This window comes from Drosophila pseudoobscura, chromosome 2 (assembly GCF_009870125.1).
Source record: "Drosophila pseudoobscura strain MV-25-SWS-2005 chromosome 2, UCI_Dpse_MV25, whole genome shotgun sequence".
In the NCBI taxonomy this organism is placed as follows: domain Eukaryota; kingdom Metazoa; phylum Arthropoda; class Insecta; order Diptera; family Drosophilidae; genus Drosophila; species Drosophila pseudoobscura.
Window position 1 is genome coordinate 10796695 of NC_046679.1, and position 15411 is coordinate 10812105.

The 15411-nt window shown below is 47.3% G+C and overlaps 1 protein-coding gene across 24 annotated transcripts in view; it reads left to right on the forward strand.

Annotated features, from left to right (window-relative positions):
- scrib (scribble planar cell polarity protein) overlaps positions 1-4417 on the forward strand; it is a 69667-nt gene extending 65250 nt beyond the window's left edge. For 22 of the 24 annotated variants that reach the window (XM_015181676.2, XM_015181679.2, XM_015181680.2 and 19 more), the window contains one exon: positions 1640-4417. In XM_015181676.2, the coding sequence (XP_015037162.2) occupies positions 1640-3352 (1713 nt within the window). In that variant the 3' untranslated portion in view covers positions 3353-4417. The remainder of the gene's footprint in view (positions 1-1639) is intronic. The other 2 variants (XR_004468418.1, XM_015181672.2) reach the window with 2 other exon arrangements.
- The last annotated feature ends 10994 nt before the right edge of the window (positions 4418-15411 follow it).

The window sequence follows — 15411 nt, forward strand, 5'->3', positions numbered from 1 at the left end:
GAAATCATTTCCAGTTATTGTTGATGTTTGAGAGTCGCGGTTTTACCACACAACTTCAGGGTCTCGAACCCTCAAAGAGTTTCATTGTCTGTTTTAGGGTTTGTTGTTGTCACGTGTCTATAGAGCGACTGCGCGACAATAACAAACAGACGACCGTCAGACCGTCATTTGGAAGCCTGGGCTTCGACTTGATTCTGGATACCATTTTTGGTATGCAAACGCATTATAATGACGCGCAGCTTTTTATGGCCAGCTCCATTAAAATTAAAGCAAAAGTTTTTTGTTTTGCGGCAGCCACGTTTTAATGACTTTCAAAATAAATAAATTCAAAACAGCAGTGGCCCGAGGGTCGAAGCTTTTGATACCCTAGCAGACCTATTTCTTCTTATATTTGCTATAGAAAATAGTCGCCCGAGATCGAGATCGAATAACACCACAGATTTCCCAATCGTTTGATTGATGGATAATGAAAAAAAACTTTACTTTATAGTTCAATGATGCTTCCCTCCATGCATTGCGCATACCCCCTTCTAGGGTATCCAAAAAGAATGCAAATAAAATCGAAAAAAATAAAAACAAACACGCAAAGTATTTTATGCGCTATTGTTATATTTTGGGGGCACGTGTTTCGGTTCGGAAACGGTTCTGATTTGCTTTTCAATTTGCCAACGGAAGGAAAGGCCATCAGAGCCGAAAGCCCAACCCCATCATCCACTAGAAAGAATGTCAGCCAATGGCCCTGGAGCCGCAGCTGAGAGAGGGGCTGAAGCTGAAGCCCAAGCCAGTTGTGGTTTCATTCCGGGTAATTCGAGTGCAAAAAACTTTGCTGTAGGCAGACTGCTGGAGAGAAACTTTTGCCTTTGCCTTGCCTTGAGAGGTAGCCTCCTGGCCAGAGGCTGACCCCGTTGCACAAAATGCACCGCACCGCAGGGGGCCTGCAGAAGCCATCCAGCCTCTGTTCTCCGATTGCACAGTGCACAGTGCCTGTCAGCGACAGTAGAGGAGCGGCAGGACTTGGTTTCAGCTTATCTTCCCATTCAGGACTCTTTCACTTTGACAAGTAGAAAATGCAGGCAATTTTCCCCACAAGCAGTCGTTTGTCAATTTGCCTCATATCACGTACCCGACATGGCTGCCATCGTGCGTGCCTACCTTACATTTACCTAGACGCCTCTCTCGACGGCCAGACAGCTAGTCATCTACTGGCCCTGATCAGATCCGATTAGTTCTAGACAACTGAACCTAAAAACTTTTGCACATATTGCCCTGCCCTGTCCTGCCCTGCCCTGCCCTGCCCAGCCTGTCCTTCTCTTCCCACAACAACTAATGACTTACACCTTTACACCTCTGTAAGCATATATAACTTAAATTTCACTGTACTAATACACTTTTTGTTGGGCTGTGGCTTACACACACTCTATGCACCATTCACAAGATTTTCATTTTCCACCACGCTGTGTAAATTAGCTTCATTTGAGTTCGAGCACCTCAAGGCGCCTGCTTCCCATGAACTCCATGTAGATTGAGTTGCTTCTGGTTGTGGACACCTGCCTGTTGCTTTCTGTCGTTGCTTTCGTTAGAAGTTAGTGTGCTGGCCAAAACCAAATGCACAACGTATCCGCATCTCCCATGTACTTAGGTGGAGACCTGCAAGGAGCGTATCATTTCACTGGAGCTGCAGGTGCCCGAGTCGGAGGACGGCACTTTGGACGACACACAGCCGCCATTCGAACTGGAGGAGGAGGAAGATGATTTCGAAGATGCTGCAGAAGATGACGACGATGACGACGACGAGGATGAAGAAGAAGAGGAGGAGGAAGAAGAGGAAGAGGAAGATACCGCCTCTATTGTTACCGTCCAGGGCAATAATGAGAAACTGTTTTTGCGACACGATTCGGATGCCTACGGACCGTCCTCCATCGAGAGCGTCACATCCGGCAAGATGCGCATCAAGCCCACGCCGCTGTCCCTCCACCAGACACTGGCCAAGGAGACGACCATCGTGGAGGTACTAAATCCCGTCATCGGGGGCGATGGCACTGCCCGCACCATCCACGTGAGCGGGGTGCCGTTTGACGATGACGAATTCGAGCAGGGGGCCGTGTCCGTGCTGCGTAGCGAAACATTTGTATTGCCCCAGAGCGGCGGAGGCGTTGTGGGCGGCAGGTCTGAGCTGTCATTAAATGCAAAAATGAAAACTGTGCTCGAGGAGCTGCTGGAGAACGAGCGCGTCAAATTGAATTTACAGAAGAGCCTCGAGGAGCACAGCGACAACGACAACGATGAGGAGGATGGGGAGGATGCTTTTGGCGATGCGAGGGACGACGACGAGAGGAGCGCCTACGGTGATGCCATGGACGATGTTGTTGACTTTGGTGCTGCCCCGGTCACAACCCGTGGAACTAATGACCAGGATGATGCCGCGAACGGCAATCAGCAGCTGCTCGAGGAGCTGATAAAGGACAGCAACCGCAACACAATCATTGCTAAATTGGCAGGCCAATTGTCCGACGATGATGACGAGGAGGATGACGACGAGGAGGACGAAAGCAGCGACTCATCAGACGAGGACAGCGACGACTCTGACGAGGAGGACAATGCCGAAGAGCAGCTGAATGTTACCTATGTGCAGGGCGCCCAGGTAATCGAGAATCTCAATACGCTGGCCACCGGCGGCAAGCTCCAAAAGTCGCAAACCTACACCACCATGAAGCAGGCCGAGGAGGAACACCCCCAAGCCGCACCCGAACCCGAAACTGAAGCTGTCGCTGAGGCTGATCCCACTCCAACGGAATCCCAGTGCGGCGCCGACACTCTGGCCCAGCTGCAGGCCGAACAGCGTGCCCTGGCCGAGATCTCAAAGCAGCTGCGCAAGTCTGTCGAGGATTTGCTCAGCGCCGATGGTGGCACTGTGGTGGAGACACAGCGCACCTACACCCTGCCCGCTGCCAGCGACAGTGCGGCGGTGGTAACCGTCACGGAGGTGGTGAGGAAAGAGAAGAAAAAGGTATCCTCGGAGTCGGGCGAGGCTCTGTTCAACCGTCTGCTGAGTGCCGGCGAGGCGGAGCGCCAGATCTTCGACAAGCAGCAGGGCGAGACCATCACGACAACCACCACGACCACAGAGGCTGTAACTAGCGCCGGACAGGGAGCGACATCAGCCGCGGCGGCGGCAGCGGCAGCGTCAGCTGGTGAGCCAAGTACCAGTGTGGTGACCACCACGAGGACCGTGTCCAATATTGTTACCAGCGGCATTCCACGACCGGAGAGCACTGCCAAGCAGCAGAGCAATCGCGGTGGCAATGGCAGCAATAACCGCAACAAGAACAAGCGCAAGGGAAAGAAGAAATAGGAAAAAGAATAAAAAGAAGGAAGGAGGAGATGATATTGCGTATACGCCATGTGGTTCGTATGTGATTTCCCACTTCAAGCGCACACCCACACACAGACACACAGACACTGTCCATTATTTTCCCACTAATTGTATACATATGTAAATATATGTATTGTATGTACAGTACGATGTACGCATATGTATTGATAATTTTAATTAATTGTGCAAATAACGTGTCCCCTGCCTTTACAAAAACTCATTTGTTACTAATCATGAAGCAAAATATTTTCATTGCAAATTAAAAACAAAAAAAGATGAAAATTGTCCAGAGTTTAATCGTATATTTTAATGTTGTGCAGCAACCACAAAAAGACACCACATCAGCCCCGAACCGAAGCCCTCATAAAAGATATGTATTAATACAACCAGAAACAAAAATCTTATTTAATTGAATTAAATAATTTCATTTTGTTTGCATTTAACTATCATTTGCATATTGCATACGTATGTACACTAGTTTGTCCCTGCATCATACTGCATTTTCCGAATGGGCTTCGTTTTTTTTTTAATTTCTGCCAATTTAATTTGCATTTTATGTTTTAGCACAAGAAATAATACGAGTCGCTGCAGCGGTCTGAAGTATTCACGATGACTTGATCTGATCCTTCTGTCAGCATTCCGATTGCCCGCATTTTTCGGGGCATACTCCTCTTAGTTGTATCCATAAGCAAAACGATTCGAGACGAAGCGAAAACAGACACAAATCAAAAATCGTAATCGTACTATTAATCGTAAATAATAGTGAATAGCAATCTGTAAGTGCATCGTCCAGTTGTAATCCCTAGCAAGTAAACACACAATGCATAAGCACAACTACGAGTATGAACTGTCGACATCCTAAAGCGATATCAGTTTCAACTTTTATATAAATGTAAATGTAAAAATCTTTACAAGCAATTTTATGTAATACCTACCTATGATATTTAGTGTGTAAACTCAACTTTTTATTGAAACGAAACTAAGAGAAAAGCGAAAAACGAAACACGAATGATAATAAACCAATTGTATGCATTTTTATTTAAAGCCAAACAAGACTTTTCAATCTTTAATTTGTGCTGTACTTAATGGGGATTGGCTCTAGACCGTGGGCGTGAGCCTTCACTGGATATTGGTTTCCAACGAGGATTGCTTCTGTCATGTTGCTGTAGCAGTCGCTGTTGCCATTGCCGTGGGCGTGTAATTATGTCAAATGGATTTGCCCGAAAATATTTTCCAGCAGAGAAGAGCAGAGTCCTGGCAGTGGCTGCACCAGTTGAGCGGCTTAAAATTCAACCAAAAATGGCATCGAAAATGGTCCCGAGCACGGGCATCTCTATAAATAGATACCTTTATTCGTATATTTTTATTTAGCAAACTGTCGCGATGTAAGTGATTTATGTAACAGGTATACCGCCCGCACCCACATCGCAGCAAATTGACATCTCGCAGTGCGCACTTCCTTTAAAAGGAATATATTAAATATTGTTAAAGCTGAACAATAAGGTAACTTATTCGACTGCGCGTATCTATGAGATACATGTGAGGCATGCGTATCTGTTTGGCTGGGATATCAGCCTCCTACGGTGGCTGTCGTGGGAGTGAATGGCAAAGCGGAAGACGCTGCCACTTTAGAGAACGGCAATGGGGATGGGAGCGAGAGTTCTACAACTAGAACGCACAACAGAATGTCTTCCGACATCGTCTGTTCAGGTAGTCAAATAGATAGACAGCTGCCAGGAGCGTACGAGTTCCGAGGGCGTGGCATGGTACGGGGCGGATTGCTAATGTGAAAATCGTTAGAATTCGTTCAGGGCTCATGCTCAATGTTCACATCATACGGGCATGAGTACGGAACGCGTGTGTGCCTAGAAGAAGTTTGAAGCGGAAAGAAAAGGAAACGTGTAGAACCCTCGGGCCATGGCCAGGGGACGGGAACAGACTCACGTTGCCTACTTTGTGCACGGTGCATAATACGATTTGGAGTGCGCAACGTACTCGTCTGAGAGAGAGATAGAGACTTACACTGGGGTGCACTTGCGTCATCATTTTAAATATTCCATGCCCACCAATTGAATTAAGCTCTGTTGAACGCTGAGGAAAGCAGTCTTCTGACGTAGATGTTGCACTGTTGCCTGCTGCCTGCTGCATGTTGCATGTGCCAAGTGCAATGCTCCTGTGCCTGGCAGGTTCAGGCTCTCTGTCGCTGCGCTGAGTAAGACAAATGAATGTGTGTAAGTCTCCCCATGCCCTTGACCGCCCTGTGCCGGAGCGCCCCGTGACGCGAGGCCCCTGCCTCTTGATGCAGTTGCATTTGCATTTGCATTTGGGGAGCCCTTCACATGCAGAAGCTGCTCCAGTGCTGCGGGCATTTCGGCAATGACGCTAATGCAACCGCCGCAGCGGTGCAGCACCACCACCAACATCTAACCCATGCTCGACGCATTAATCAAAATCTCATTTCGGGTGGGTGGCACCCACACATAAACACAGAGGGACAGACAGGGCAGGACACAGACGCATTGCCCATTACATACACTCGGAAAAAGACGAGGTCCATTTCAATCAATGCATTCAGTGCGATATATTATATATGTGGAATGTATATATCATTTATTTTCTCTCAGTGCCATTGTTGCAGTCTCTGAGAGCAGGGTAGAGGTGGGAAAAACAAAAACAGTTTGTCATATTTTAATACACTCCAGTGGTCTGACAATGCAACTGATGGCTGGCTGCCCTGTCAGGATGCGGGGTCCGTCCTGGAGTGTTCTGGTGGAAAGTGGTGCAAGGGCGAGTACAAGCATCGCTGTCGTGGCCAAAAATCCAGCCAATTGTCGTCCCCTGTCACATTTAATAGGATTATGCTTGGTTAAACACAAATATCCTTGGACACGCATACGCATACACAGACATTCCGGCACCGGCTCCGGTACCGGCACCGGCTCCGGCACCGGCACCATGCACCAGCAGCAGGGCACACACATTCTAGTCGAGTGGGTGCCACACATAAATTTACAGCATTTGCTGCTAAGAATTTTTCGCATTACACACATAAATCCTGGAAGGATGTTTCTTGCTGCTACTGCTAGCAGTAGCCTTTTGAAAAATGTCCACTGTTTGTTTGTGTAGCACAAACGCACACACACACACACACACACACACATGAAGACAGGCATAGGAGCCACCACATATGACCAGGTAGAGGTAGAGGTAGAAGAGTCTGTGGCGGAGGTCCTTGGACGCGTGCTCGGCGTGCTATTTGCTGCCGCCCGTTGCTGAGTTATCTGGCAAATAATGGAACGTGCTGTGCAGATGATGCGTTTTCATAAATTTTAAATAAGCACAGCAGCTGGCTGGCTGGCTGGTGGCACCAAGTGGGTTGTAGGCGGCGTAGCTGGAAACAGGAGCAGTCCCAAGACAAAGGAGGACACGGACTTGTGACTCTGCATAATATTCCGTTTTATTCGAAAGTTTAGTTGCGCTTACATTGAGCGCAGCTCCATTGCGCTTAACGGGCTGATTCATTTATCAAGCACTTTATCAGGGCCAGAAGGAGTCCAGTCTGACAATGAAATATCCATGGAAAACAATAATCCAATTCGATGAACTTTCGGTCTCACGAAGAACGAATAAGCGTATCGTATCCTGCCATGAACACTGGGCCATTGGGGCAGAGCCGATGGCATCAAAATGCACGACTCGCATTGCAATTTTTATGCTGGCACAGCCACAGTTACGGCCACAGCCCCTCTCTCAGTCAGATTTCTATTGTGTGTTAGGCTGCTCCTTCAGCCTGTTGCTGCTCGGCCCGATTCTGGCTGGTGGCACAAATTGCGCAGGCGCTGGAAGTCAGCGCAAACTGTTGCAGTTGGCCTTTCCCCTCCAAAGGACATTTTATCCGTGGCTTTATCCACACACACGCCTGGCTGTAATAGATGTTTGCGTGGGGCAGGTCCCCAAAGGGACTTCGTCCTCGTCCTCGTCGTCGTTGTGGGCCTCTTCGTGTCCGTTGTTTCCGTTGCCTGGAAGTTTGCTTTTTGTTCTTTCACTGCCTGGAAAGCGGCGCGTTTACTTTTTTTTGTTTTTTGCATTTAGTGCCTGGTGCCTCCCCAACGACAAAGCTAACCCCATATCCCCACACCAATCCAATTTTTTCTGAGCTGCCTGTCTTGGCTGGGCGCTGTTCCTCTTTTTCGCACCACTGCGGCAACTGCTGCTTTGCAATTGCAATTTTCAAGGATATGCTTGAAACAGATTTATATGGAGGGCTCAGTACGTGTGGAATTTATTAATGCTGCCCCAGAGCATCACCCAGCCAGCACTTGTGCACAGGCAAAGGCACAAGGCACAGGCCCACTCCGCCATCATTAGCTGGCGGCCATAGTAGTTGGCGTTGGCGTTGGCGTAACAATGATGCCACCCATTTTTGGGTTATATAAGGTTAGTGAGTGAGTGCTCGTCGGCAGGAGAGGCACATCGAAGTTGGAACATTAATAATGAGCTGTGTGTTAAGGTGTATGCTTGTGCTGGATCTGGTATTACGAGATTTCCGACATTTGCTTAAACGAAAATGAAAATAGACAGCTCGTTTCCTTTGTTGTTGTTTCACCATAGTTTTGCCTCGAACCTCGAACTTTTGCTCCGTTCCTAATCCAAGCAGAGGGGGGAGGAGGTGGAGAAGCCCTAAGTTGATGGGCCGCTCTCCGGGAATCTGAACAACGCTCACGTATTCGCATTAACAAACTTCGGTGCTTAAAGTGCAGTCGAAAGGCAAGCAAACACCAACAAAGACTAGGAGCTGGCGCCCGTATCCGTATCCGGCATACCGCCGGATCCCAGACACGCGAAAGAGAGCGCAGCTTGCTCTTCACACCATAAAAGTTTATCTGTGTTTGTGCAGTTGGCAAGGCTTGGAGAGAGATGAGGCAACCCGATGGTAATGAGGCGGCGAAAGGCAGCAGAAGATACAGGAAACACTCCCGAGACTCGGACACGGACATGGACACGGAAGTAGACGCGGACGCGGAGCGGAGCGGACTCCGACATGGCCAAGCATAATTCATGGGTGGAAGCAGTTAACTGCAAACATTCCAAAATTGATTCAAGTTCCACTGAAACTGCAGCTGCAGCTCCAGCATTCTTTATTCTGCAGCATCTATCCTTCTATCTATTTTCTGCTGAAGCTTCAACTGGGGGCAACATTCCCCTGAAATATTTTAATTATTCTACCTTAAATTCTTTCATTACGTTTCCATCCAACTTAACTCCGTTAATTAATTTTCATGCATACATATATGCTCTGGTTGTCTGGCTCTGGAGTTGCATTCCTGTTCATCCCGGCTCTCCATCAACGGGCGGCCACAGCGCAAGAGCAGTTAAAAAAATCTCTTAAATTGGTTGAAGCCATGGCACCATCGCAATTTGCATACATTTTGATTGTGATTATCCTGGGCCACTGATTTAAATGGGGATGGACACGAGACCACCCCATGTCACTGGCAACGCCTCGTTGCATGTGGCAGATTGAGCGATGCAAGCTCATTAATAAGCACGACGCCCTGACACAGCATTCACATCATCGTCATCACCATGGAACATCAAGAGTAACAGGACGAACAGGCCTCCGATGACGAACTCGTGGTTTTCCCATTGTCCCTTTAATGTGCATTGTTTTTCATTGGTAAACGACACACTTATTTATATATGCATTTTCGTAAAATTCTTTTCTCTTTTTAATTAAACCGACATTAAGCGAGTTCGAATGTAAAGAACTTACACTCAATCGATGCCACACGCATTTAAATATCAGAGGTTTGGTAAAAAATGAAAATTCGCTGATTGCTATTACGTGCATATCAATGGAGTCAACCACACTACAATTCGCCTGAAAAGTGCGCTAGAAAAATGAACCCACTGTGGGGAAATGCTCTGATAACCCGCTGCTTTCATTTCTCATCAGCTTTCAGCCCTATTTGCTGTCTGTTTCAGCCACAGAAGCAGCAGAAGCAGCAGAAGCAGCAGCAGCAGCAGCGGCAACAACTTAGCTGCACTCAACATTAGTTTGTTATCAACGCTCGATTGCTGGAGAAAATTGAAAAATATTGTCGCTGGATCCGCAGGAAACGGAAGGAGACGAAAGCAGCTGTGCTGTGCTGTGCTGCTCCTTGGGATGAGCCTCCCGCGGCTCCCACCTAATGATGGATTGTGCTGAAAGTGTCTTAAGCTCACACGCGCCCGCACTCTTCAAATAAAAGTTTCCAAATGTCGCCTATGCAGGCGCACAGCTAGCAGACTCCATCCGCATCCGCATCCACATCACACCCCCCGCCCCAGCCTCAAGCTGTGCCCCATTTTGGCCCGTAAAAACTTTGCTTTTGATTTTGCATGAACGCAACGCAACCTTGTTGCCCCCGCCAACGACCGACCCGTCTCTAAAACTATTTGGGTTACGACTAGGACTAGCTGTGCGGGATGCTGTATGCTGGATGCTGGGATGCTGGGATGCTTGGATGCTGGCTGATAAAAAGCGGCGACATTGCCGGCTTTAAGTGCACTTTCCTTGCCATTTAGTTGGGGAATTTCCCGTTTCTCGTTGGGCAACAAAATAAATCATCTTGATCGAGTGCACAGTGTCTGCTGAAATATTAAAGCGACTCTCGCAAAATCGAATTTAAGCGTTAAATCTGCAGCTGTTTCAGGCATCTGCCTTGTACTCGTACTCGGAAAAGAACAAAAGTGAAAAATCGTTCAATATTTCAGCTGAAAACCCTTTGGCCATGAATTGATGTCTTGGTAGCACATTTGCAGGGGGTTGGATATTATATCGTATATTTCTAATATCAAATTTGTATTCAAAATATAATTGAATATCGCCCCCAGCTATTACCGAGAACAATGGGAATCGTTACGCGAAATAAAAATGAATAATAAATTCATTTGATCAGGCAGGTTATGGCATAACTTGTTGCACTTCCATGGCAAAAAAAGCATATTTCATTTGTCAACGAGCCGCGTCCGTGCCGAGGCACGCTAATGTGGTCAATGCCAACTGTTGCCGGTCGGCAGTTGGACTCGGCAGCCATTCAATTGCAGGATGCAGCCGGAATGACTCTATAAATGTATCTGCCTGTGCGATTCCTCCTCTTGCCCAATAAAAGTCAAGTGCAGAGGCAGTGGCTCTGGCACTGTTCCAAACGAAGGCGGTAGCTCTGACTGTGACTCTGATTCTGGCTCTGGCTCTGACTCTGGCGATGGCAACGGAAACGGAAGCGCGCAAAAAATTACAACTGCGAAATGGCAATGGCGGTGCGGCGATGGGTACGGCAGGGATAGGAAGTGCCAACGATGGAGAGAGATGGCTATGGCCGTGGAAGTGGAAGTGGCAGTGGCAATGCCAACGACTAAGTGGCAAAACATGAACAAAAACTTTGTCCGCTGTGCGGCGGCCGACAAGTTGAAACTAATGACAATTTTGTTGTAATTAGTTGCGGCTTTCCCGTAAACCAGCAAATGCGACGCACAACAAATAAGTTGTCAGCGGACTTAAGTTAAGCAATTTTCATAGTTTTCGTCGCGTCGGAGCTGGACCCGGAGCTGGAGCTGCCGTTTGGCAAATCTTTTTGCTCAAGCTCAAATTTGTCGGAAATGAGATTCATTTGTTTTCTTTGTCAAGATTGTTTGAGTTGTTTGCGTGGGCGTCGCCATTACTCGGTGGCTGATTACACGCTCATGCAGGCTACTGGCAGTGGCAGTGGCAGTGGCATGTGCTAAGCAAGGCCACTGCCTGCCAGATATTTCATTGCTTGAACACTTGGCTTTTAATTATTTAAAACTGCAGCCATGCAGCTGCTGTTGACGTGTTTCGAAAAGGGGGAAGTGGAGCAGTGCCGTGGCCCAGGTACCGCAGCCACAAAATATTTGCAACAGCATCCACATAGCCGGGGAAAAGGGGCTTTGGGTTAGTGTTTCGGGTTCCTGCTTCCTGGCTGGAGCTCTCTCTGCCTGGGCTAAAAATGGCATTTCATAAATTTTGTGCAATTAGATGCTGTCCACCTACGAAGCTAAGCCCCAGCACAGGGGAAGGGGAAATGCATTGTTATACAAGATTTCACTTTTCATCCACAATTTCGCAAGAGAAATGGCATCCCATACAACCCTACCATCAGCTGTTCCTTTGGTAAGCTTTGTACCTTCTTTTAAATGACCTACTCGGAATTGTAAATTCAATCCATACTCGCACAGAGGTACCTGCATTTTCGTCTGTAATTTTCAGAACTTAATACACACACTGTAAAGTTTATTGAGCTGCGCTGTGGGTCGTCGTCGTCTCCCTGGCGAAGTATGTGCGAAAAAATAAAACAATTTAAGGCTTGCGTTAAGAGAACATTTTTATGTGCGTGGCAGCTTCTTTATTTTATGCACCGCAGAGGCAAGACGGAGAGACAGAGATAAAGAGGGGCAGAGGGTGAGGCATGATTGTGCGGGTGCCGCCCACATGTGCCTCGTCAGGCGGAGAACTTCTTTGAGCATCGACTCTTGATTCGATCCATTTATTTGCACACTGGGAGAACGGAAAACTGAGAACGGAGAACAGGAGCAAAGCCAGTAGCACGTCCTGTTTGGCTGACAGGCGGACTTCTACAGGACTGCAGGGTGTGGAAGGACATTCGAATGGGACTGTCATCGCAAATTGATGATGCACGGCGGCCAAATGAAATATCGAGTGATGTCTGAGGCGGTCCCCTCACTTTGTATCTAATCAACATTTAATTGTTGCCGTTTGCTCGTAGAATACGTATATTTCTGACTTTGTGTGTGTGTGTGTGTGTGTGTGTGTGTATCTAAAAATAAATATTTATTTTTCGTGGGGAAACCCATTTGCATACGCCTCCCACACACACAGGCACACGGAGAGGTCATCCAAGTGGAAGCGGTCAAGCGGAGTGAGTGCGTATCCACGAGCTGAGACAGGGGCGGCGTGATGGATCATTTGCATATCATAAAAATTCATTTTGGGGCTTTTTTGTGTACTTTTTAAATTGAGGAACCGCAAAGTTTTGCATTGCATTATAAACAGCAAGTGGCATTCATATCCGGGCAGGCATTCCTGCTGTCGTACTCCACATTTTGCAACAATATTTTTGAGAGCACTTTGCTTCGATTTGCCGGCTGCTGCGGGGCCCAGTCTCGGCCTCAGTCCAGTGTCTCGCAATGTGCCGTCCATGTTCATGTCTGCATATAAATTACGCCAACTTGTAGTTGTAATTCCTATCCACGTCTCAGTTTGTCTTTCCCGAATCCGGATCCGGACCCGGCCTGGCACGCACATAAAATACATCAATGTGTCTGTAACTCGAGTTCAGTGGAGACAACTCGAGACACTGGCCAGTGTCCTTTCACCATTCTCCATTCTCTCTGGTCTCGGCCTCTCTGTCTCTCGGTTTCGGTCTCTTGGTCTCGGTCTCTACTTGCAGTTTTGATTTAGTGCCACTTGCGGCAACTATGTTCGTTGCTGGGTTTTTCACTTGCCTCAACTTTAAGCCACTTCAGCCGAACACTTGAATTTTCTGGCGATTGAGGGCGTTGCCAGGGCTTAATGATGTTTTGCCTGTTGTGGGCTCTCCTCGGCTTGTCCTTTCCGCCTTTTCGTCCTTTTCCTTTTCATTTGCCACTTGCAGTGCCACCGCAGGAGCAGTCGAGACCAGGCCAATGACACAGATACAAATACAGGGACACACACACACACACACACCAGGACACACCTGACCGACTACTGCTTTCGGGACGTCGCAGAGCGACCGTTGAAATATTGTTTATTTACCCAATTAACGATAATTGCTTGGATCAATAAATTTATATTTGCTCAACGCTCGAACAGAGCCGCACAAACCCATAGAGTGGTCGAGTGGTCGGTCGGTTGGTCAGTTGGAGAACCAACCTACGAGTACCGTGAGTGAATTGATATTTTTGTTTCAATACACCAAGTCTCTAGCTCTAGCAGTCGAATCTGGGGCACAAATTCATCATTATTATTCCCAGTTGTGGGGCGACATTAATCAAGTCTAACAACGCATTAATATAGTCATTACCATGTGCCAATCTTTCGCTTAGGCTCTGCCATATCTGTCTCTAGACTCCAGACACATCAAACCCAAATGACATCCATTCGGGGCCTAATCACAGCTGCAATTTCGAGGGTCTCGTCTCGTATCAGGCAATAAATTTGGTGCCTCGTATCTCGCGGTTGACATGCGGAAATGTCATTTGGCTGCCGCGCGCCTATGAGCGGGCAACACTTTTTTAACTGCTTATTAAACTCGGTGGAAGGACGAAGAAGGACGAAGGAGTCACGTAGAATCTGGGAGTAGGCAGAGGCGGAGTTGGAGGGATCTAAGCTTTAAGTTTAAGTGGCAATTTTTTAAAATAGCTGAACGTAAAACAAATTTCTTTTATGTACTCACAAATTGCTAGCCAAAGTTTTCATATAAATAAATATAAAAGCGAGCGAAAAGCGACGCGAACAAAGCGAATACAAAATGCGAAGAAAATGAAAACGAAAACCGAAATACTTACAAAATGCGAAATCCAAAGTACAAAATGCCATCCAAGGCCACCACACTCTTGTAACAAGTGTCAATGGTGGGGCGGACACTATAAACATAAAAATGTCTTCCCACACAGACACACACACACACATACTGAGAATGCTTTCTTTAAAAACTTGGCGAGGCGTGGCAGACGCGTTAGGCGTGTTTAGGAGAACACACACTTATTGTTGGCATTACTGTTGTTCCTTGTCCGTTGTTCGTGGTGCTGTTTGTTGGCGGTGGTGGTCCTGGTGCTGCTGCTGCTGTTACAGGGGGGCCGCTTAACGGCAATTGAATGCCGAGCTAAGTGGCAATGTGTGCGAAGGCGTTTTGCTTTTGCAATTTGCAATAACCAAAGCATGGCCATAAAAATATAGTTGCCTGGGCGGAAACCCTCGGTCGACATCAGGCTCTCTTCCTCAACCCTGAACAAAGAGATGGAAGAGAGAGCGAGAGAGAGAGAGACAGCCAGACACTGAGCAAAAGAGATGGAAGCACAATGAGTTTTTGATTACTTTGAAATTTCTTATTTGCCTTTCACTAAGCCGTGCCCGAAGAAAAAGAGAAAAAATTCTCGCCTCGTTACTGTGCAAATATTGATAAGCGTCAGTCACGGCCGGCTGTCGGTCGATGTAGCCTATTCTTTTTTTCGGGCCAACAATTTTATTTGTTTCGCAATCAGACAGTCAAGTGACATTCGACGGCTGTTTGTTCTCCAGGGCTTAATGCTGGCCAGATTAGGGACAGGCACTTACCGAGTCGCATCCACCAGTAATCCGGCGCGGCTTGTATCGAATCGAAGCGAAGACACAAAGTTGATTTTTGCCTCCATTACTGCTTTCCGAGTTGGACACTAATTCAATCGATGTTTTTCTGCGAGTCAAATGGCTTTTGCCTTGTCAGCTAATTAAATAGTTTACCACAGTGTTCTGGGAATACCATTTCGACTCCTTTGTAAAGCTCCTGCCCCTTACCTCCACAGCAGCGAATATTCAGGAGCAGTCGTTCCTCCTACATATATGAGGGAGTCCAATCCCTCTATATCGGCGGAAATTGGTGCGAGGTCCTTTGCTAAATTGAAGAATTTTTGTGTGTAATAAATTTGATACGTGACACGCGGTAAAATACAAAAACAACAACAACTGCTACCTGTTCCGAGGCTTATTGATAGGGCAAAGTGTAGCCAAAGGAACAAACAAGGCAGACAGTCGCTTCTCGTGGAGCTCCTGGATATGGATATGAGAGTACGCATGTCAGGGAGACCCCCTCCCCCGCTGACAGATCTGTCACCTGCTCACGTACGGGAAACATAAGCCATCGATGGGGCGGGGCCGGCACAAAAAGAGACCTTTTTGACGTTTAAGAAAAACATGATAACCTCAGCTAATAATTTATGAAATTTCCAATAATAAGCCTATGGGGCTAAGCCAGGGTTTCCATTTCCGCTGGCATTGA